Source organism: Nerophis ophidion, linkage group LG17 (assembly GCF_033978795.1).
Source record: "Nerophis ophidion isolate RoL-2023_Sa linkage group LG17, RoL_Noph_v1.0, whole genome shotgun sequence".
Lineage (NCBI taxonomy): Eukaryota > Metazoa > Chordata > Actinopteri > Syngnathiformes > Syngnathidae > Nerophis > Nerophis ophidion.
Genome location: NC_084627.1, coordinates 36,571,294 through 36,596,981, shown reverse-complemented (window position 1 = coordinate 36,596,981; position 25,688 = coordinate 36,571,294). Strand labels below are relative to the sequence as shown.

Genomic DNA, 25,688 nt, shown 5'->3' with positions numbered 1-25,688 from the left:
TTAAAAGCATTGCCATCGCGCCACGGACTTAATATTGTAGACCGGTTGAAGACCGGCCCCCGAGTGATTCCTGGGGGAGGTACCAAACTCCGGAAACCTCCCGAAATAATCAAGGGGGTTGTTGATTATGCAGCTGAGCCACATCAGAGTGACCAAAAAGCTGCATGCGGCTTCGGAGCCGCTGGTTGCCTACCCCTGCCATAGGGAAAGAATAAATATGAAACATGGGCAAGAGATTGCAAAAGAAAGGTATCCAAATTAAAATAGTTTTTATTTTGTCTTTGATGGAAATTGTCTTTATAATGTCTCAAGGATGTTGGAAGTTTTCATTACCTTCTTGTTTTTCTTTGTCATCATTAGTAAACACTGACGCAAAGCGAGATATTTTTTTGATATGTACGTAAAAATCTGCGGGAGAGTACATAAGGCCAAACACGTTGCATACGCAAGCTACAAGACAAGAAAATATATTTCAGCCAATAGCTAAACACACACGCACACACACATACTGGTTATAATTTGGAATGTGGACCAAATTTTCTCTTTTACCAATATTTGAAACACGTAAACAAAGTAACCCAAATTTTTCTGTATTATCTTATCTTTCCTTAAACCAGTGGTTCTCAAAAGGGGGTATGCGTACCCCTTGGGGTACTTGAAGGTATGCCAAGGGGTACGTGAGATTTTTGGAAAATATTCTAAAAATAGCAATAATTCAAAAATAATTTATAAATATATTTATTGAATAATACTTCAACAAAATATGAATTTAAGTTCATAAACTGTGAAAAGAAATGCAACAATGCAATATTCAGTGTTGACAGCTAGATTTTTTTTTGTGGACATGTTGCATAAATATTGATGATAAAGATTTATTTTTTTGTGAAGAAATGTTAAGAATTAAGTTCATGAATCCATATGGATCTCTATTACAATCCCCAAAGAGGACACTTTAAGTTGATGATTACTTCTACGTATGTGTAGAAATCTTTATTTATAATTGAATCACTAGTTTTTTTTCAACAAGTTTACAGTTATTTTTATATCTTTTTTTCCAAATAGTTCAAGAAAGACCACTACAAATGAGCAATATTTTTCACTGTTATACAATTTAATAAATCAGAAACTGATGACATAGTGCTGTATTTTACTTCTTTATCTCTTTTTTTCAACCAAAAATGCTTTGCTCTGATTAGGTGGTACTTGAATTAAAAAAATGTTCACAGGAGGTACATCACTGAAAAAAGGTCGAGAACCACTGCCTTAAACCACAGAAATAAAACACAAACTCATTTGAACTTTTATTTTTACTTTTTATTTTTAACAACATTGAACAGAAAGAACATAAACTCTTCTACTTAACCAGTCTTGCTGATTATCTCTTAATCTACTATTTTACCTGCAATCTCCTTTTGTAGGCCGTAATGCGGTTGTACACATAGAACTTCAATACTTGCCATTCCCGGTTTTGGAGAGCTTCCGGTTCGGCCCTCAAACATTTTAAACAGTCACTCTTTACTGTCCAAATGGATCTAACTATCATTTAAAAAGGTTTCTCTATAGGGGATCTGTTTTGTTGTCCCCATACTGTCAAAGGTCCCCTAAAGGTGACTGTGTAAACAGAGCGATGTCCCCATTAAGTAAGCATTGCCAGAACAAACACACACACACGTATATTTTTAGGTGGCAAATAGAAAGCATTAAGCCATAGATAGCATGGTACTCCTTTGATGTCATATTCATAATTAATCCTATGTTCTTCTAGGTTTCAACAACAACAGATGGCCTGGATGCTGACCTGTGGAAAGATGGACTTTTCAAATCCAAGGTGACCCGGTACCTGTGCTTTACCAGGGTCTTCTCTAAGGAAAATGTAAATAACAACTTCAATCTGATCAAATATGCATGAAACAAAGCTGTTAAACACTTTGTTGATTTTCCTTTCAAATCATATTCCACTATTGTTTAAAAGCACCCTTTCTTTTTTCCCCATTCACAATCCCATTCCGCTTTTCAGAGCCATTTAGGAAATGTTCTTGTTGACATGAAGCTGATCGATATAAAGGACACCCTCCCTGTAGGGTTCATTCCAATCCAGGAGACTGTCGACACTCGTAAGTGACCAACTTGTACCAGCTTGTGTTGTGAGTAATTTGTACTACCAAATAAATGTGTTAAATCATAATCGGTCCCTCCAGGATGTTGTGATCTCACCAATTCACATAAATTCAACTGGTCCCTGTGAATTATGCGCGGCTTTGCAACTTTGTTCAAAGCCTGCAGTTATTCCACAAATTTTGGCCAATCAGGGTCATTTTCACCAATCGCATTTGTCATTCAGTGGCGCTTAAACACGCACGTCAACTGGTTAATTGAAAATTATGTTTTTTTCTCGTGTAGCTATAGCTGGAACATTAACATGCAACAATACATTAACTATTTTCCCGCTGCATAGCTCAGTGCTACTTCCAGTTTCTACGGTGCTAAGCCTTTTGTGTAATTTTGTGAATGCCTAAATTATACACCGAATTTCAACTATTTAATATTTTTCTTCCGTAGCGTTTTTTTGTCCGCCTTTACTCCCATACGACTCCCATACTCGTTCATCCGATTAATCCCATTCAAGCGTCAAAACATTTCAGGACTCATTCAACAAACGTTCCCCAAAATTACCGGTTTTACAGTAAATCATTATTTTCTTTTCTTTTTGCCCTTTCTTTCTTCTAACTGGTCCCACATTTTTCAGCAAATTTAAACCATTTCACCATTAAAACATTTGTCTTGATTAGGACGATGAAACTTTGTATTATTTTAACCCCGAAAATTCCCAGTTTTTACACTATCATGATTTCTCAAAATGTTGGACAATCCAATTGGTACTTCTTCCATCATTCTCACTTACCGTTGCCTTTTTTTTTATCGCTAATAATATCCTTGAAGCAAGTGAATGTTCAACACTATCGGAAAATATATTCGTTGTAGTAAAAATACATGTTTATAGTCTGAAATTAGCAAATAAGTACTACTTTGGCCAAAATTCATCCTGGGTAATAATGTCATTTTGACCTTGTCATGACGTGGACTACGGTGTGGTTTATGTTCCCGTGGTGCAAATCGACTGGACCGGATATGGTGTAAAGGTAATGACATCTTTTAATCTTAACTCGAAAAAAAGGAACAAACTATAGGCGCTCTCTGCGGAGGTACAAAACTTGGCTATGAAAACAAAAACCTGCACTAAGGCAAAACTATGGACGTAAAACAAAACTTGCAAACTATGGCATGAATTAAGAAAACTTACTTGGAACAAGATTAGAGTATGAAAAAAGCAGCATGGATCATCAGCATGGATAACAAGGGTGTGTTGAAGGTGATGTCGCCAGGCTCACTGCCTGGCAACTACAGGCTTAAATAGTGCTGTGATTATTGACAGGTGCGTGAGTCCAAACAAATGAGCCAGGTGGAACTAATGATTCTCATGGAAACTAAAACAAACGCAAAAACAGGAACTAATGGAGTCAAAAACAAAACATAACATAACTAAACAGAACATGATCAAAAAGACATGACAAACCTACAGCATTAGTATTAAACAATGGCAGCCATCTTTGTATTTCAATAATCAGTCCCTTTTTTAAGGGTTCATTTGCAATATTTTAATGTTAGTTTATTTAAGTATTATAACTTTTATTTAATTGTGCTTGTTTAATATACTTTATTTTAAGCTTTATATTGTAGTATTTTTGTAAAGGCAAGAATCTGCAACATGTGTAGTGGTGGAGCAAGTAAAATTAGTTTTCTTATGGGTTCAAGCACTAAATGGTATAATTTAGACTACAACGTCTTTATCTCCCCTATCAATGTACGTAATGGTTTCAACTTTTTTTCTTTAAATATTAGCTTGTTTGCAAGTAAATGTTTCATACAATCAATAACTTATCCCCAGAATTTGCTGAAAACGTTCTACTGTTGCAGCAAAGAATTCTGCCATTTTCAACGACTGAATCGCTCCCTTTAACATCCAACGCTGGAAATCACACTAGGGTGTGGATGTGAACAGAAGTGGTAATTAATGTAGTGACTAAATAACATAGTGACTGAAACAAACATAGTGATTCACTTTTGATGAATGGGGTATGTATTTATGTAAACTCTGCCCATGGACCTGGTTTATTTTCATTTTTTTTCATTAAGTTCAAATCACATACCTGCATATCTTACCTCGATCAAACATGGCGGAAATGTTTGATAGAAAATAACGCAGTACTAAACAGTAGGGAAGCAACAATACTCGGTATAATCCCGCACGGAAAAAGCCGCCTTTATTGACCGTGTCTGTGAATGTTTGTGTCCGTGTTTGCGCGCTACCATCACGTCACACCCACCCGAAAGTTAGGCCTGTCACAACATAATTAATGATCAGTCAGAGTTGTTCCTCTTTTCTCTTACACAGCTGGAAGTACGGTCCGGAAGAATAAAATAAAGAAAAGTGTCTGACACGTGACACATTGAGATGGAGCAGCAACTTTATAGTGACACACTTAAATCCCACCATAGTAATCTTGCCCTGAATGTGGACTGGCAGGCAGACACATAATGACTTTGTGACTACTGTATTAGTCCCGACTGGGAGAATAAACACACCTACTTATTTAATCAGAGTTTCTGGCTAAAATTATTTGGTTCCTGAAAATGCACTTTAATATATTTTCACTCCTCTCTGAGCTGCTACCTTACCGTGGTAGAGGAGTTTGCGTGTCCCAATGATCCTAGGAGCTATGTTGTCTGGGGGCTTTATGCCCCCTGGTAGGGTCTCCCAAGGCAAACTGGTCCTAGGTGAGGGACCAGACAAAGAGCAGCTCGAAAACCTCTATGAAAAGTAAAAACAAAGGACCCAGATTTCCCTCGCCCGGACGCGGGTCACCGGGGCCCCCTCTGGAGCCAGGCCCGGAGGTGGGGCACGATGGTGAGCGCCTGGTGGCCGGGCCTGTACCCATGGGGCCCGGCCGGGCACAGCCCGAAGAGGCAACGTGGGTTCCCCCTCCAATGGGCTCACCACCCATAGCAGGGGCCATAGAGGTCGGGTGCAATGTGACCTGGGCGGCAGCCGAAGGCAGGGCACTTGGCGGTCCGATCCTCGGCTACATAAGCTCGCTCTTGGGACGTGGAACGTCACCTCACTGGGGGGAAAGGAGCCTGAGCTAGTGCACGAAGTAGAGAAATTCCCACTGGATGTAGTCGGACTCACTTCGACGCACAGCAAGGGCTCTGGAACCACTTCTCTTGAAAGGGGCTGGACTCTCTTTCACTCTGGCGTGGCCGGCAGTGAGAGGCGACGGGCTGGGGTGGCAATTCTGGTTGCCCCCCCGGCTTAAAGCCTGCACGTTGGAGTTCAACCCAGTGGACGAAAGGGTAGCCTCCCTCCGCCTTCGGGTGGGGGGACGGGTCCTGACTGTTGTTTGTGCTTACGCACCAAGCAACAGTTCAGAGTACCCACCCTTTTTGGGTACACTCGAGGGAGTACTGGAGAGTGCTCCCCCGGGTGATTCCCTTGTCCTACTGGGGGACTTCAACGCTCATGTTGGTAACTACAGTGAAACCTGGAGAGGCGTGATTGGGAAGAATGGTCGCCCGGATCTGAACCCGAGTGGTGTTTTGTTATTGGACTTCTGTGCTCGTCACAGTTTGTCCATAACAAACACCATGTTCAAACATAAGGGTGTCCATATGTGCACTTGGCACCAGGACACCCTAGGCCGCAGTTCCATGATCAACTTTGTAGTTGTGTCATCGTCATTTGCGGCCTCATGTTTTGGACACTCGGGTAAAGAGAGGGGCGGAGCTTTCTACCGATCACCACCTGGTGGTGAGTTGGCTGCGATGGTGGGGGAGGATGCCGGACAGACCTGGCAGGCCCAAACGCATTGTGAGGGTTTGCTGGGAACGTCTGGCAGAGTCTCCTGTCAGAGAAAGTTTCAATTCCCACCTCCGGAGGAACTTTGAACATGTCATGAGGGAGGTGCTGGACATTGAGTCCGAGTGGACCATGTTCCGCACCTCTATTGTCGAGGCGGCTGATCGGAGCTGTGGCCGCAAGGTAGTTGGTGCTTGTCGTGGCGGTAATCCTAGAACCCGCTGGTGGACACCAGCGGTGAGGGATGCCGTCAAGCTGAAGAAGGAGTCCTACCGGGTTCTTTTGGCTCATAGGACTCCAGAGGCAGTGGACAGGTACCGACAGGCCAAGCGGTGTGCAGCTTCAGCGGTCACAGAGGCAAAAACTCGGACATGGGAAGAGTTTGGGGAAGCCATGGAAAATGACTTCCGGATGGCTTCGAAGCGATTCTGGACCACCATCCGCCGCCTCAGGAAGGGGAAGCAGTGCACTGTCAACACCGTGTATGGTGCGGATGGTGTTCTGCTGACCTCAACTGCGGATGTTGTGGATAGGTGGAAGGAATACTTTGAAGACCTCCTCAATCCCACCAACACGTCTTCCTATGAGGAAGCAGTGCCTGGGGAATCTGTGGTGGAGTCTCCTATTTCTGGGGCTGAGGTTGCTGAGGTAGTTAAAAAGCTCCTCGGTGGCAAGGCCCCAGGGGTGGATGAGATCCGCCCGGAGTTCCTTAAGGCTCTGGATGCTGTGGGGCTGTCTTGGTTGACAAGACTCTGCAGCATCGCGTGGACATCGGGGGCGGTACCTCTGGATTGGCAGACCGGGGTGGTGGTCCCTCTCTTTAAGAAGGGGGACTGGAGGGTGTGTTCCAACTATCGTGGGATCACACTCCTCAGCCTTCCCGGTAAGGTTTATTCAGGTGTACTGGAGAGGAGGCTACGCCGGATAGTTGAACCTCGGATTCAGGAGGAACAGTGTGGTTTTCGTCCTGGTCGTGGAACTGTGGACCAGCTCTATACTCTCGGCAGGGTTCTTGAGGGTGCATGGGAGTTTGCCCAACCAGTCTACATGTGCTTTGTGGACTTGGAGAAGGCATTCGACTGTGTCCCTCGGGAAGTCCTGTGGGGAGTGCTCAGAGAGTATGGGGTATCGGACTGTCTTATTATGGCAGTCCGATCCCTGTACGATCAGTGTCAGAGCTTGGTCCGCATTGCTGGCAGTAAGTCGGAAACGTTTCCAGTGAGGTTTGGACTCCGCCAAGGCTGCCCTTTGTCACCGATTCTGTTCATAACTTTTATGGACAGAATTTCTAGGCGCAGTCAAGGCATTGAGGGGTTCCGGTTTGGTGGCCGCGGGATTAGGTCTCTGCTTTTTGCAGACGATGTGGTCCTGTTGGCTTCATCTGGCCGGGATCTTCAGCTCTCACTGGATCGGTTCGCAGCCGAGTGTGAAGCGGCCGGAATGAGAATCAGCACCTCCAAATCCGAGTCCATGGTTCTCTCCCGGAAAAGGGTGGAGTGCCATCTCCGGGTTGGGGAGGAGACCCTGCCCCAAGTGGAGGAGTTCAAGTACCTAGGAGTCTTGTTCACGAGTGGGGGAAGAGTGGATCGTGAGATCGACAGGCGGATCGGTGCGGCGTCTTCAGTAATGTGGACGTTGTACCGATCTGTTGTGGTGAAGAAGGAGCTGAGCCGGAAGGCAAAGCTCTCAATTTACCGGTCAATCTACGTTCCCATCCTCACCTATGGTCATGAGCTTTGGGTCATGACCGAAAGGATAAGATCACGGGTACAAGCGGCCGAAATGAGTTTCCTCCGCCGTGTGGCGGGGCTCTCCCTTAGAGATAGGGTGAGAAGCTCTGCCATCCGGGAGGAACTCAAAGTAAAGCCGCTGCTCCTCCACATCGAGAGGAGCCAGATGAGGTGGTTCGGGCATCTGCTCAGGATGCCACCCGAACGCCTCCCGAGGGAGGTGTTTAGGGCACGTCCAACCGGTAGGAGGCCACAGGGAAATCCCAGGACACTTTGGGAAGACTATGTCTCCCGACTGGCCTGGGAACGCCTCGGGATCCCCCGGGAAGAGCTAGACGAAGTGGCTGGGGAGAGGGAAGTCTGGGCTTCCCTGCTTAGGCTGCTGCCCCCGCGACCCGACCTCGGATAAGCGGAAGAAGATGGATGGATGGATGGATATATTTTCATTAAACACAAGCTACAGTATTTGAGTTTAAAAAAACTCCACAATCTAGGTCTCCGCTTGTTAATTGCCAAACCACTGGTGAGAAGCATTGATGTATACAAGTAATTAAAGAATACAAATGGCAAAAAAATTATGTTACAAGATACTGCAATAGTAAACATTAGGGATGCAACGGTTAAAATAAAGAATTGTGATATTAATCGAGATAAATGGTATGGTAAAAAATTAATCATGAGATTTTTTTTTTTGCCATATCTCCAATCCTTAGTTGTGACCCATTCCATTGTCCCTATTAACAGATTACAGTATCGGTACATTATAATGGCACCATTTCAAAAGTACCGATTTGGCAGCCGGGTCAAACAACATCTAAACTTAAAGGCCAATTCCCAGCCCTCAATGACAAGGGCCACTTTGCACAAAACATATCGGAATGACTCAAAATAAGACTGGAAATAATTCACAAAGTCAGGGAAATTACTATTATTTAGCAAAATAAAAGTGATTGTTAATGTTTACAAACTTGACAAGAGAAGACTTTTAGGGGTAAAAACTAATCATTAAAAGAAGAGTAGATAGTAATTTTTACTCTTGTTAACTGTAGTTATTGTGTACCATTGACTTTATTTTGATCCAACAAGTGAATTTATGGTCAATAGCATGATAAATAATTTAAAAAAAAACAGCTTGCCCAAGTAGTGCATATGTATATGGGCACTCAGAAGGAAACAACTTAATATGGAAAATTCTAAACCGTACTTAAGCCTTTCCCATATGATAGCTATATGGCAAAGTGTAGTTTCTAACGTTGGCTATCACTGAATGCATATTTGATCTTAACAGCAACATGACTGCAAATTTTTATTTGCTTCTCTGGACTGTTTTTAACCGTATTTTTTGGAGTATAAGTCGCTCCTGCCGAAAATACATAATAAAGAAGGAAAAAACATATATAAGTCGCACTGGAGTGAGTATAAGTCGCATTTTTGGGGGAAATTTATTTGATAAAACCCAACACCAAGAATATACATTTGAAAGGCAATTTAAAATAAATAAAGAATAGTAAACAACAGGCTGAATAAGTGTACGTTATACGACGCATAAATAACCAACTGAGAAGGTGCCTGATATGTTAACGTAACATATTATGGTAAGAGTCATTTAAATAACTATAACATATAGAACATGCTATACGTTTACCAAACAATCTGTCACGGCGTGGCGCAGTGGGATAGTGGCCGTGCGCAACCCGAGGGTCCCTGGTTCAAATCCCACCTAGTACCAACCTCGTCACGTCCGTTGTGTCCTGAGCAAGACACGTCACCCTTGCTCCTGATGGGTGCTGGTTGGCGCCTTGCATGGCAGCTCCCTCCATCAGTGTGTGAATGGGTAAATGTGGAAGTAGTGTCAAAGCGCTTTGAGTACCTTGAAGGTAGAAAAGTGCTATACAAGTACAACCCATTTATTTATTTATTTATTTATCCTAATCGCTAAATCCCATGAAATCTTATACGTCTAGTCTCTTACATGAATGAACTAAATAATATTATTTGATATTTTACGGTAATGTGTTAATAATTTCACACATAAGTCGCTCCTGAGTATAAGTCGCACCCCAGCCAAACTATGAAAAAAACTGCGCCTTATAGTTTGAAAAATACGGTATATGTGCATTGTGCACATAATATTGATGTGATAACTGATTTCACAAGACATTAAATACAAAGAGGTTTGTTTTTCTCAATAGATATATGCTTTATTGGTCTTTACGGAAATTCAATACAAATTGAAATATTACCATTTGGCAGGACTTGCTAAATTAGTCATCAAATACTCCCCCGTCTCTTTTGCAGCTATTTGTTTGTAGCCATTACACACTTTCCAGCTGCATTGCGACTTGTTTAGCCAAACTAGAGAACAATCAAGTGTTCATCGCGGCTTTAAAAAAAGTAGGTGGCATTACACAACATTTTTGTGCACGCTTGACAGCCAAAAAAATAACATTTGACATTATATCATTCTCATTCTATTAAAAGTATGAGTAAAAGGCAAAATGGTTTTTGATGTTTAATATTTGTGTGTGTGTGTACTGTACTTGCAGAAGAGCAGGCATTCAGAAAGAGGCGACTCTGCATCAAGTTTATTCCACGAGACTCGACAGAGGCAGCCATCTGTGACATTCGTATCCTGGGGAGGTCCAAGCAGGCTCCACCTCAATACACCTTTATCGGGTATGTCTGTTCTGTTTCTTATTTGTAAATAACTAACAAGCAGCAGGGGTACTATTAACTTCAGTTACGGTCAAAGGATCACATAAACTTATTGTGCCTCATCGATTATTTTAAACTGTCCTTTTTCCAGGTTCGAATGATTTTACAACATACATCTTCAAAGCTTTTTAAGGTTAAAATTTTTAAGAATTTTGCACACACTTTTTTTTGATCGATTTTGAATTTTTATCAAAAAAAGCAACTTGAGGTTGTTTATTGTTAGTCAAGTTACTGTATAAGTAAGAACACAAAGTAAAGTACATTAATACACACGTGAAGCTCATACATGCAAGCATAATGATAAATTAACTACCGTATTTCCTTGAATTGCCGCAGGGCATATAGTATGCGCCTGCCTTGAATTACTGCCAGGTCAAACTCGCTTCTCAAAATAATTAGCGCATGCTTATTGTTACCGCCTGGTCAAACTCGTGACGTCACGAGTGACACTTCCCTGTCATCATTTTCAAAATGGAGGAGGCTGATTTCAATACCGGTAATTTGAAATCGCATAAAGGGAAGACGATTAAGAGCTATTCAGTAGGATTTAAGGTCCAAGCTTACATCACACTCAAATATTTACTGCATACTTTTGGTAAGTGCCGGAGTGAGAAGATGTTTTAAAATAATTAGCGCATGCTTACTTTTACCGCATGCCTTTGGTAAGCGCAGGAGTGAGAAGAGGTTTTAAAATAATTAGCGCCACGGCGGCAATTCAAGGAAATACGGTATATAGTTTGGAATACGCTGAAAAAAGCATTGCAAGCATACAGGATAAAGGTTGGTTCATGTGCTGTTAGCTGAATGCTACCATGCAATGGACAATACCTTTGACAGGCTAACGAAAATTAGCATCGCGATATTTTTAAACTTGTACAAATGTTTGACCAATGAGATTTTAACGAAACGATATTGACATGAAACAGCAAAGGCATGTCTACTTGCGGGCGTATATTCGCTAACTAAATTGTCGCCAGATCTTTGTAGTTCGCTGAGCTCCACACAAGGATTTGGGCTCAAAGGCAATGCAAACTCCTTCAAGATAGCAAAAAATAAAGAACCAATCAGGATCGTCGAGCGGGATTTTATATATGTGACGTAGCGCCGAAGCGACTGTTTGATTCAAACAACAATGGCGGCACGCAGCGAGGAGTTGTGTGCTGACATATTATCTTTGCAAAAACGACATTGATCGTTTACTGACATTGCTGCAATGTTTCAGTAAAAGTTCTTTAACTTTTTGCTCTGTCGTTATCCAATATATCAGCTGTTCTGTTTTGGATTTCCCAGCGTCACTCTCATCAGCGTCACGGGTTGATTTGGATGTGAGTGGTTGAAGTAGCATGTCATTCGAGATAAAGGACAAGTGGTTTATCCAATCACATACAATGATTTTTTTTTTAAAAGGCCCCGCCTTCTGAAATACATCTCCTATTGAGAAGTCCCTGATCCTTGTGTGGAGTTCGGAGAACTAAAAAAGTCTGCCGAGAGTTAGGTTATGTATTCACCATGCTCAGCGAATATCAACCGCAAACTTTGTATTGCTAGACCAGTCTGTTGCTTGGCGTTGTGTGCTCACTTGCTACGAAAGCCTGTTGCATCACCCTAAAATTCTTAATTTGAAACAAAGGACATAGTCAATGTTATGTGGAACATAACTGCCAGAAGAAGGCAACAAACATCTCATGAAGTCTTGCCTTCTTATCACGACAAATATTAAAAAATACAACAAAAAAAACTGAATTTGGGCCACTACAAATATATTCATCCAAGGGAAACATATATTATAGGCTATATTATGAAATGTGTGTAAGGAATCAAATTAAAATTACCGCATTTTTCGGAGTATAACTCGCTTCGGAGTATAAGTCGCACCTGCCGAAAATGCATAATAAAGAAGGAAAAAAAACACATATAAGTGGCACTGGAGTATAAGTCTAATTTTGGGGAGAAATTTATTTGATAAAATCCAACACCAAGAATAGACTTTTGAAAGGCAATTTAAAATAAATATAGAATAGTGAACAACAGGCTGAATAAGTGTACATTAAATGACGCATAAATAACCAACTGAGAAGGTGCCTGGTATGTTAACGTAACATATTATGGTAAAAGTCATTCAAATAACTATAACATATAGAACATGCTATACGTTTACCAAACAATCTGTCACTCCTAATCGCTCCTAATAGGTCTAGTCTCTTACGGTAATGTGTTAATAATTTCACACATAAGTCGCTCCTGAGTAAAAGTCGCACCCCTGGCCAAACTATGAAAAAAACTGCGACTTATAGTCCGAAAAATACTGTATATGTTTGTGCATGGTGTGGTACCAAAACATTATTCTCCTGCATGTTATTTCTCAGAAGTGGCTGTGGTTTTCAATTAGCAATAATTTGTTAATTTCCATTACTTTATACAATAGATTGCAGCTTTATTTGTATTGCCTATTCAAAACATGCAACTTTTCAAATTGCCTATTCAAAACATGCTACTTTTCAATGCGACAGAGAACTAAACAACATGGGTATCTGGTACCGCATGGGTACTGTACCACGAACTCAGGACACCGCTCACACATCGCCTGTGAATGACGTCCAGAATATGAATTCTACCTCAACATCCTCTTCTGTCCCAGCACCTCCACTCACCAAGTATGTCACTCATATGTAGCGTATGTATGTCTCATTGCTGTCAGTAACCAATTGTCTTTTATTGTGTGTAGAGATGTAACAATATGGAAATGTCATATCACAGTTATTGTTTACAAAATTGTCATGGTTATCATTATTATGAGGGTATTATTGAATGTGCTCAAAAAGTACTTATACACACACTGAAATATTTTAACCAAGTTTTAAATAAATTTTCACATTATGTTTTACTGGCAGGAGAAACATTAAATGTTAGCTTCTTAGGTGCCATGATATGTTTGAGTGTTTAAATATTTTCTTTTCTTCCATTTTAATTTATGTTTTAGAGTGTTTTTTGTTTAATTTGTGCGCTTCACTTCTGGTTTATGTGACGTCACGCGAGCTCAGCTTCCTGTTGTTCGGATAGAATGGTCGGTACATGATCGATACCGGAAGAGACGATAGGTTCATGCATTTACAAATGACAAAGTGATTGAGCTTGTCTGTTTTATTTATCTCAAATACACCAATTCATAATTCTGCATATTGCAAAGTGTACCTTTTATGTTAGGCTGCAAATGTAGATGCTGGTGAAGTTGAAAAAATAACATTTAATAAAAATGGACTCATTTGAATTCAATTGAGATTTTACAGATCTAGTTTGTTCATTTTAAATGTTATCGTTTTATTTTTATATTATGTATAATATTCCTTTAGAGTTTTCTGTGATTGACAGCTATGCACACCAATCATTGCATTCCGCCATCAAAATCGGGGGTCCCTGATAGTGTGGGGCCCCTTGGTTTCAGCCCAGGTTAGCCCATTCTTTAAGGCGACCGTGCCTTGCCCTTCCTTCCCTCGCTCGGCACCGTCTTTTGTTGCTTAGACTCGCCGACAAGGTAGTGGATTTTGTTTGTTCCTGTTGATTTTATTTAATTTTTCTCTTTGATTTATTACTTTACGTTCAGTGAAATCACCTAGAGGCCTTGTGGTTAGAGTGTCCGCCCTTAGATCGGTAGGTCGTGAGTCATACTAAAGACTATAAAAATGGGACCCATTACCTCCCTGCTTGGCACTCAGCATCAAGGGTTGGAATTGGGGGTTGAATCACCAAAATGATTCCCGAGCGCGGCCACCGCTGCTGCTCACTGCTCTCCTCACCTCCCAGAGGGTGGAACAAGAGGATGGGTCAAATGCAGAGGGTAATTTCACCACACCTAGTGTGTGTGTGACTATCAGTGGTACGTTAACTTAACTTAAATTTAAGGTTTACTACCATAGAGTTCTTATAATTTTTCTTCATTTCTGCAGTTACTATACATCCATGTGACGTTACTGACATCTAGTGACCAGTCAGTGTACTACAGATCACAATCAAACCATAGTCGACTGATCGTGGACTATGGGCAAAATCTAACAAATTAGAATCAACTGTGAAAATCCTTAGTTAATGACGGCACTAATCTATCTGTTTACTCATTTCTAGAATAAAGCCAAGTTAAACAATGTCAGTGCATATATATAAGTACTTCTCATCAATACTGTAATAACTATTTTAGTCATAATATTGTTGATGCTGTATGTTCATATTGTTAAATCCCTGTCACTGAAAAGGTTAAACAATGTCTATGTATATGTGTAAGTACTTCTTGACCACATTCAACAATACCGTAAGAACTATTTTAGTCGTACGTATGTTGATAGTAAATGTTCATATCGTTACATACCTCTCTCTGAAAACGTGTGACAACATGTTAACAATGTTGTTGTCTTTGACCAGTCTAACTTAAATTCAATTTTGTCCACAGGAATATTTCCATGACCCTTCCTGCCAGTTTCAGAGGGAAAAATGCTACCAGACCAGATTACGAGCACCAAAACTCCAACCTCTATGCAATCTCAGGTTGGCTATACTAAGTTCTCTCCAAAGTTTCGATTCTATTTTTGTCAAAATTGATGCAATATAGGCAATAGTGAGCATGGAATTTTAAAATAATTTTAAATATATAGTAGTACTAGTATAAGTAGTCATGATCAATTATTCCTTTCCTTGCCTAAGAGCTTTTATATGTCAGGAAGGCTATGCAGCTAAAGTTTTGCATATTTTGGAGTGTGGTGCCTTCCTCAAGCTCTTCAACCGTACTTTGGAAGCAGATTATCATCTTTCCAATAAACTGTATACATTTGTGCGCTGCAGTAATTGGACCAATGACCCTCTAGCATTTCTGGACAAAGCTAATTAAATATGAATATTCCGAATCATATCCTTGAAAAGGTCAATAGATGATGTATTCCTTTTTCCCCCAGAGTGAAACCATAATGGTACTGTATCTGGTAATCATGATGAATCCAAACCCCTTACTCTTTACTCTAATTGTACTTGCTCCATAATGAAATGAATCTCAATGATATATTACTGCACATTCTGAAAGTAGAATTTTCCAAACTGTATTTTCAGCAATGGATGGAGTGCCCTTTATGATCTCCGAGAAGTTTGCATGTGCCTCATCAGAGGTAAGTTTTTAGATTTATTTTATACTATATTTATATTTATACTAAACAATGCTAGAGTGTTGGCCCGGGTGGGTTATCAGCTATGCAGGAAGGGTTCATAGGGGGTAGTGGTAGTATGGTATCTCGTTGAGGGATTTATTTTATGATCCTAATTTATCCCTCTCAATATTTGGTTAGTTTGACTGTCAGGAATTCTAGTTTTAGCCAAACTTTAAATTAGAAACATGGTCCATTCCAGCTTTGACAACTCTGACCAGAAAGGAGCTTTTTCCTTTATATACCTAATAAATATGTCCCAATCATGGGATCGTATCAGGGCCGATATTTGCCTTTTTGAATTGATTGGCGATCGATTGATGATTCCTTCAAAAGGCATGCACCCTCAGGGAGACACTATTACATTTTCACATCCCTTGTTACACACATGCAGGAGTTTCATCAATTTCAGTAGGGTGCATGTCTTGCCAGAACAGTTTGAGAGAAAACTGCAATGAACGTGACGTCTATCCACATTGAAAAGCCGCTTTTAAGATACTAATTCTCACGACTATGGCAGAAAATAAACTAAGTTTCCTCTATATGTCATTATCACTGAAGAACTAGAGGGAAAGGAATAGTTAACACGCCTTGCAGGCCGACACAAGAAGTTAACAGTTGGGATGATCGATCCAGATGTCCAAACTCGCGATACCTAGTATGGTATTAATATATAAACAATACTAAAGTGATTACGTTGATATTTTTCTTTTTCTTCTTTTTCTTATTTCAAAATATTGTTTTTCTTGTTTCTGGTATTGTTCAGGGAGGAATAAGTCCCTCGACACGGGATGACTGTACATGTGTAATAATAGGGATATATTTAAATATTGCGTAATGTTTCAATGTTGTATGAAAGTTACGTTGTCAGTAGCACTTAAAACATTTTCAAAATTACAGTTGATACATGTGATCGTTTCAGCCAATCTCATTCATGAATAATTATATCGAATAACACTATACATACATACATACATAATTCGATCCATATATTTCCTACCGCTTGTCTCTTTCGGAGTCGCCTGGGGGCCGGATCCTATACCAACCGCACTCAGGCGGAAGGCAAGGTACACTCCGTACAATTTGCCATCGCATCACAGGGCCAACACAGATAGACAGACAACATTCACACTCACATTCACACATTAGAGACAATTTAGTGTTGCCAATCAACCTATCCCCAGGTGCATGTCTTTGGAGGTGGGAGGAAGCCGGAGTACTCGTAGGGAACCCATGCGGTCACGGGGAGAAGAAGCAAACTCTACATAGAAAGACCCCGAGCCCAGGATCAATATTGCAAACTTTAAAAGATCCCTAAAAATCTATTGAATTGGATATTTTACCCAGCCTTAGCGCAAACAGTGGGGGTAATTTCTCAACAAGCATCTTGCTGAAAGGACGGGAATAATTTGTTAATAGTCTGTCTCTGTAAAAACTGAAAGAAAAACGACCATAAAAGTAATGGACTGACTTGTGTTTTTTGTATGAGGGTAAACTTTGAAAATTAGAACACTATCAAAAAAAAGCATTCCGTGACTTATTGTATGTGGTAAACTTTGTCTCCCTGTTCAGTTGCAGCAGGTGGATCTCATTGGCATTACGATCAAAACGTTGGCTGAGATCGAGAAAGAGGTCAGTATTTAAGGATGAGAAACTTATTTTTATAATTTGAAATTCCTAATTTAATTATATTTTATGAACTGGTGTTAGTTTGTACAGTGGTACCTCTGAGTTATGAGTTTAAGTGTAATCTGCAGCCAAAATACTCGTCATCTCTAATCAGTCTTCCCCATCGAAATAATACTATGGATCTTTGCTTAGCCCCCACAAAAACCACAATTTTAACATACAACTTGTAATGATCAGAAATGTTATTGCATGGGCAAATACATTGTAGTGTAGAACAATTGCAATTGCATGCAGCAAATGTTTCTGTCAAAATTAAAAGAACAAATATATTAAAACAGGAAATGCCGCATTATTTCCGGCCTTTCACAGGGTCACAAAAAATTGATGCAGCATCCCACTTTACATGAGGTGGTAGGCAAAGTTCAATGAGGTAGCAGGCCACTAAAATGATATGGCGGGCAACATAAAATAACACATGAATTAATATGAATTACCACATCGATTAAAGTGGCAGACCACTTACATGATGTGGCGGGCCACATAGATTAATGAGACAAGATAATATGGCAGACCACTTAAATGACTTGGTGGACCACATACTATTATGCTTGGCACCACATGAAATAATGTTGCAGACGACTTAAATGATGTGTGGACCACAGAGAATCATTTTTTGTACCACATTACATGATGTGGCAAAATACATTAATTAATGTAGCAGGCCACGTAAAACAGAGTGGCAGGCAGCTTAAACGATGTGGTGGACAACTTAAATTAATGTGACGGAACACATACACTACATCCAGAATGTATTCACAGTGCTTCACTTTTTCCACATTACAGCCAAATCCATTTTTTGTCCTCAAAATTCTATTCACAATACCCCACAATGACAATATGAAAAGGGTTTTTTTACGTTTTGCAAATCTTTAAAAATATAATAAAATACGAATAATAATTTACCATTTGAAAGTGTTGTCTAGTAAATTTTAATTTGAAAAAAAAAATCTTATAGTATTAACTACACCAGTCTTATAGTATTAACTGCACCAATTATACTTTGTTTACTGCAGATTGTTTGAAATGACAATCCAAATAACTTTGAGAGGAAAAAAAAGTTGTGCTATTTACTACCAAAAAATTTACCAAAAAGAAGAAAAAACATGGCCCTAAAACTATTTAAGAACGTGGGTTTCCTGTAAGGTTGTACCTCCTATTAAGCACAATTATATATATCAACAAAATGACAGTTGTCAGCTGTCAGCATATATTACCTCAATCAAACACGCCAGAAATGTTTCTTACAAGATACTACAGTAGTAAACAGTAGAGATGCGGTACTTTGTATGATCCTGCACGGGACAATCCGCTTTAATTGAAAACTAATTTTTGTGAATAGATTCAAAAAATTCATCGGGATAATTTTTTGCCATATCATATTTCCCTAAAATGAAACACGAATAACTACAGTAGTCTTATGAAGTAATGTATTAATCATAGGGGTGTAACGGTACGTGTATTTGTATTGAACCGTTTCGGTACGGGGGTTTCGGTTCGGTTCGGAGCTGTACCAAACGAGTTTCCACACGGACATATTGGGTAGCGCACCGCACGTTGTGTAAACAATGCAGAGCGAGGTACAACACACGGCAGGCTAGCAGCGACCAGGCTAGGACAACATGCAAAAAAACAGAGCTGGAAGACCCTCCTGCCTTGTTAACATCTCCCGTTTGGGAACACTTTGGCTGCGCGGTGCGATGCAACAATGGAGGACGGAGGTTTGCCGACATTGTTCAGCAGCAGTAGGGTACCCTTATGCCAACACGTGAAACATGCTAACTCCTTTGAAGCATCACCACCGCATTCAAGCAGCCTCTCCAGCAGATTTAAGACCATCCATCCATCCATCCATTTTCTACCGCTTGTCCCGTTCGGGGTTGCAGGGGGTTGCTGTATTGCTTTAAAAACTAGATTTTGACCCACTTCTATGATGGAACAACAATAAGCCCATATATCCTCTTACTGCCAAGTTAGCCAGGCTTGGGGGGGGGTGTTGATGAACGTGGACCCCGACTTAAACAAGTTGACAAACTTATTGGGGTGTTTGCATTCAGTGGTCAATTGTATGGAATATGTACTGTATTGTGCAATCTACTAATAAAAGTCTCAATCAATCAAAAAAGCACTTTATATGTAGAAAGGTTTTGTTAAGAAACCATTCTGAGCCTTATCTTATTTAGTTTTTATTTTATATATGTTGACCACATTAACCTTTGCAATGGACCCTGTTCGTATATGTATCTTATGCCATTGTTTACAAATTTGGTAAATAAATAACCAAAAAATGTATATTTTGTTGTTTTCTTACTGTACCGAAAATAAACCGAACCGTGACCTCTAAACCGAGGTATGTACCGAACCAAAATGTTTGTGTACCGTTACACCCCTAGTTAATCATGTATATTCTTTACCCGGGAGAGTGGATTTCACAGTATCACCTGCTTTTAATCAGCAGCATCTTCATATTTTCATATTAAGATATAAATTATATTATTTATTATTATTATTGTCTATTGTGAGTGAACGGGGGTGCTGAATTTCCCCCAGGGATCAATAAAGTAGTTTCTATTCTATTCTATTCTCGTGGATAAATGTCGGTACACCTCAGCCATGTTTTTAATGCTTTATTTTTTTTAATTCATCGATTATCATCGCCTAATTCTTCTTAACACTGTCCTTCACATTCACTTTATTCTTTCCATTGCGTAATGAAACATAGTTTTTCAACCAAAAGCATAAGAATTAGCCAAGAGACAACTTGTATCCCCTGTACCCTACATGTGTCACCTTAAATATGATACAAACTTTGGACAAAGTAGTAAATATTGTTTTGTGTATGTGGTGTTAATGAAATATTTTCCCTATCAGTATGATTACAGTTTTCGCACAGAGCACAGCGCTGCAGCTCGCCTCCCTCCCAGTCCAACTCGGCCCTCGCTGAGCTCTGAGGCCTGAAGAATCCGCTTCAAAACCCACTATTGAGGGCAACCCCACTTGGACTCACGTACACTCCACTGACCCACAACTGTGTCCAGAAGGCAAATACTAGTTTGACTTTTGCTCCTTCTCGAACTAAAATACAGGTGTTTTATGTGAAGAGAACCACTCCACACAACACTGAGTTGAAGCTGAGGTAGAAATGTAACGACGTAGCTCAGAGGAAATGTAGACCGATTCATAACCTTAAACATAGTGTTCTTTGAAAAATGTATTTCTTGTTCTGTGTCCGGCAGTGGCAAAACAAAACACGCCAATGCGATGGACTTCAATGAAATGAACTGTGTATTTCTACCAGTTGTTTTAAAAGAAAAATGGCTGGAGCCGTACAGCTTTTTGCCGTCTGATTTATACTGATATTTATTAGGCATTGTATTTTCTTTTTAGGGTGCCTCAATAACCATACATAATGTTTTATGCTTGCATGCTTGCTGAAACTGTTAATGAGCCAACACTGACTGACTTGTTCTTTAAAATTGTTTATTGCTCTAACTAAGAGGCGATAACCGGTGTTTTTGTCAGGTGTTTTTTGAGCTTAACCCAACAGTATGCTTGCTTTTTTAAAATATTTTTTTAACCATACAATTGCACTCAAAGTTATTGTACCCTCACAGGAAATTATATTTATTTGGAACAAACTAAAGAAATGTAAATACCCCAAAATAAATCCAAACATTACAAATTAGGACCGAGAATTTCAGGGTACCTGAAGATACGACACGATACGCGATATATAACTCACGGTACTTCGAAATTCCGGGCTAGTTTCGATAAATCAGGATCATGACTATGGAACTAAATTTGGTTCAAATGTTTTGTATTTCAAAAATGTGATTTGGGAAACTGAAAAAATAAGTTTTGATTTGGAATGTTTTAAAATACATCAGTGTGTATACAAAATAAAAATAAGTGCACACATTTTTTCAGGTTTAATTGAAATATGATTCACTCTGGTCATTTTTCACTTTCATATATTATAGAACAGAATAGAATAGATTGTACTTTATTGATCCCTGGGGGAAATTCAGCACCACAGTTCGCTCACAATAAACAATGATAATAATAAATAATATAATATATATAATAGATCATATATGAATAATGTAAATATATTCTACGTATGTTCTACATTTTGGTGTAGTCAAGAAGGAACATATGCCTTATACTGTCTGATGGCTGTCGGTATGAAGGACTTTCTGTGTCGTTCCGTGTTGCATTTAGGGAGTCTGAGTCTGAGCTTATATATGAGCTTCTGTTTTTTCAGATTATTCTTCTCTTTTTTTGTGTTATTTATTTGTATTTTTTTTACTTCCCTCCCCCCCCAACTGTTTGATTTTATTATAATTTTTTTCAGATTTAGACTCTTGGCCTGGATAAGCGCCTATGTGTTCAAACACAAGCCCAAAATCGCTTAAAATAGTGGATTTGGTGACATTGGTTTTACTTGGTTTCATACTACACAACTGGTTTGTTCAAGGAGGGTTAATTAGAGTGCAAAAGTGAACGCTTGGCAAAGCACAATGAAACAAAAGGTCATATACACTCAAATACCGTGTGATTTGTAACTGTATATCATTTTTACAATAAATTATATGCGTCTGTGGTCCGGTAGGTTGGGGACCTCCTGTGTAGTCTACATAATTTAATTCCAACATTCCCTGAAGGCAACGCGATAGGGCATACCCCATATCTTTTTTGCAAAACTCGGGCCAAAATTATGAATCGGAAAAAAAAAAGATTTGACATTGAAAATGTAAAAAATACAATTTTAATCTAAAAAAATATATTAAAAAAACTAAAACTTAAATAATTTATCTAACAGAGTTAACAGATTGAATCATAATTAAATTTAACCAGGAAAAATAATGTGTGCACTTATTTTTATTTTGAATGCACTGACGTATTTTATAAAATTTGATCTTTCACTTTTAAAGTAATTTTTTTAGATACTGTCCCAAAACCATTGGCCATAATTTATCTCCATAAGGTATGCATAGCAATAAGATGGTTAAAAAAACAGTGTCCACAGTTGGTGAAAGGTTATCAACACTTTTGCTCCAAGCGTCTAAAAGCTTGTCCACAGTGTCCAACACAATCAGGTTGTCCCGATGTTCCATTTCAGCTGTAAATATCAATACATGAAAATAAATGTCAGTAACAACATTAACACATCTACTTAATTTGCATTAGCATTCGTTTCACTCTGATTTCAGCCTACTATACAAATAGTGAGCTGCTGACTACTGTTTCATGTTATAAACCAGAGGTTCTTAACCTTTTTGACCTCAGGGCCCGACTTCCCCACTACAGAGGGGCTCACTTAAATATTAACACTGAATTGGTAATCTTACCCTTTTATTTTGATTGTATTTCAATAATTATATCTAACATACTTACAGTTTACAACCTTGTTAAATCCTGTGATAATCACAAATACTATTTGTTTAACACAAATCTTAGGCTGACTGGTCAAATAAGTATTAACCAAATATACTGCATAAGAAGGGACTCATAAATAACTAACGAAAAATACATCTACATAAAATTATGCGTTAGGTCAGGAAAAAACACAGAGGCTATATCATCCCTTCAAGCCTGTTTCGCAGGTTTCCCTGCTTGTCAGGGGATTTTATGCATACTGTTACATGAAATTTTGTTGTGGTAGAATAAACAAACTAAATCAATGTTACTTTATTAAGATGTCAATAAAATTAAAGTGAAAATGAAAATACAGCTTCACCACTTAAGTCAGAATTTCCAGCGTTGATGACTTTAGCTCCAGACTTCCTCTGTTTGAGATTGTCATTACTGCCCCAAGTGGTAGAAAAGTGTATTACAACTCAGTACCACTGTTATGGACCACAGCTGAGAAACTGGTATTGGTTGGCAGCCCAACAATGAGCCCTGGTCATATGATTAATAACCACTGTCATAAACTATATAGTAAATAGTTGATGTGACTTACCTTTTTTCCACTGGTTACTGCCTCCTCTATTTCACATGTATCCTCAATATAAGGGATTGCGGTCCTTTTTTGCTGCAGTCATAATGGATGGATGGATGGATGGATAATTGTTGGTATGCTCAACATCTCTCCCGTCCAAAGGCAAAACCCAGTAACTCAATTTTGGTCAAAACTGAGCTGATAATAATTTTGGAGTTCCTAGGTGATATGTTTTACATTAGTGTATGCGATATTGTAATTTGTTCCGTAAGTAAGTTGTTACGCGCATGGCAGGACCTAGCAACTACTACATAACCGCGTAGATACAACAGAAAAACCTAGTATCTCAAATGACCAATCGGAGCTTCTTTGTCAGTCGCCTTATTGTCTTTAATGAGACATTTGCACCAATGGGGGCCGACGGTCAACCTGATTATGTGATATTATGGCACTAGGGGATATTTGGAAGATTGGCCAAGGACGTTGCAAGCACCTTCATTAAATGTATTGTTCTTGAATCTTCCCCTTGCATACTTTTTTGGGCAGATAACTGTAGAGGTCAAAATAAAAACTGGACGCTGTACACGGCTCTTGTCCAATGTGCAAACGCAGAATGGGCCCACCCGATATTGTGATAAAATATCTGGAGAAAGGGCACACGTTCATGAGAGCGGATTCAATCCATGGCTCAATAGGCAAGAAAATGAAAGCTCAAGAAAACATCTATACGTTTGATGACTTTGTAGATCTTTGTAAGACAGCATCAAGATAGATTGGTTTTCCTTTGTTTTCTCAAAATCAGCTAGAAGTGAGTGACTAGGTTTTGCCTTTGGACGGGAGATCTTATAACCTTATGAAGTTACTTCAGCTAATGTGTTTGGGCGTGTACCCGACATTTATATCTACCAGACGTTCGTTTCTTCATCCTCTTTGACTCGCAGGAGGACCGAAACAATTTGCCTAACTGCAGTGGTGTCAAAGTCAAGGCCTGTGGGCCAAATCCGGCCCGCGAATGAATTATCTATGGCCCCCGGGAGGATATTTGATTAGTATTAGAACCGGCCCCGTGGCCACAGCCACATGCTGCTGTTTTGCACGCACCAATACTCCATCAGTGCTGGGGCTAGGAATTTTCAAAATGGGCTCCCAGGAATCCCATAAAAATGGGGTGCCACATTTTTGTAACCTTTTTGAAAACAAATGATAATGCATTATGCATTATCCTGTTATATCTCACATTCTACAAACCCCGTTTCTATATGAGTGAGGAAATTGTGTTAGATGTAAATATTAATGGAATACGATGATTTGCAAATGCTTTTCAACCCATATTGAATTGAATGCACTACAAAGACAAGATATTTGATGTTCAAACTCATAAACTTTATTTTTTTTTTGCAAATAAAAATTATCTTAGAATTTCATGGCTCCAACACGTGCCAAAGTAGTTGGGAAAGGGCATGTTCACCACTGTGTTACATCACCCTTTCTTTTAACAACACTCAATAAACGTTTGGGAAGTGAGGAGAAACATTTTTGAAGCTTTTCAGGTGGAATTCTTTCCCATTCTTGCTTGATGTACAGCTTAAGTTGTTCCATAGTCCGGGGTCTCGCTTGTCGTATTTTAGGCTTCAAAATTTTCAGTGGGAGACAGGTCTGGACTACAGGCAGGCCAGTGTAGTACCTGGACTCTTTTACTATGAAGCCACACTGTTGTAACATGTGGTGTGGCATTGTCTGGCTGAAATAAGCAGGAGCGTCCATGATTTATATATGTTGATCCAAAACTTGTATGTACCTTTCAGCATTAATGGTGCCTTCACAGATGTGTAAGTTACCCATGCCTTGGGCACTAATTCACCCCCATACCATCACAAATGCTGCCTTTTGAACTTTGCGCCTATAACAATCCGGATGGTTCTTTTCCTCTTTGTTCCCGAGGACACAAATGTCCATAGTTTCCAAAAACAATTTGAAATGTGGACTCCTCAGACCACAGAACACTTTTCCACTTTGCATCAGTCCATCTTAGATGATCTCGGGCCCAGAGAAGCCGGCGGCGTACCTGGATGTTGTTGATAAATGGCTTTTGCTTTGCATAGTAGAGCTTTAACTTGATGTACAGATGTAGCGACAAACTTTATATAGTGACAGTGGTTTTCTGAAGTCTTCCTGAGTCCATGTGGTGATATCCTTTAGAGATTGATGTCGGTTTTTGATACAGTGCCGTCTGAGGGATCGAAGGTCACGGTCATTCAATGTTGGTTTCCGGCCATGCCGCTTACGTGGAGTGATTTCTCCAGATTCTCTGAAACTTTTGATGATATTATGGACCATACAGTGGATGTTGAAATCCCTACATTTATTGCAATTGCACTTAGAGAAACGTTGTTCTTAAACTGTTGAACTATTTGCTCATGCCGTTGTGGACAAAGGGGTGCACATTTTTTGGGAAGCTGTTTTTATACCCAATCATGACGCCCACCTGTTCCCAATTAGCCTGCACACCCGTGGGA

General features: G+C 39.6%; 1 protein-coding gene across 1 annotated transcript in view; it reads left to right on the top strand.

Moving 5' to 3' along the window:
* mvb12ba (multivesicular body subunit 12Ba) overlaps window positions 1-22,957 on the top strand; it is a 41,586-nt gene extending 18,629 nt beyond the window's left edge. The window contains exons 3-10 of the mRNA XM_061876875.1: window positions 1,766-1,873; window positions 2,018-2,114; window positions 10,191-10,320; window positions 12,870-13,013; window positions 14,801-14,895; window positions 15,451-15,506; window positions 17,115-17,174; window positions 20,100-22,957. Of these exons, the coding sequence (XP_061732859.1) occupies window positions 1,766-1,873; window positions 2,018-2,114; window positions 10,191-10,320; window positions 12,870-13,013; window positions 14,801-14,895; window positions 15,451-15,506; window positions 17,115-17,174; window positions 20,100-20,186 (777 nt within the window). The 3' untranslated portion in view covers window positions 20,187-22,957. The remainder of the gene's footprint in view (window positions 1-1,765; window positions 1,874-2,017; window positions 2,115-10,190; window positions 10,321-12,869; window positions 13,014-14,800; window positions 14,896-15,450; window positions 15,507-17,114; window positions 17,175-20,099) is intronic.
* The last annotated feature ends 2,731 nt before the right edge of the window (window positions 22,958-25,688 follow it).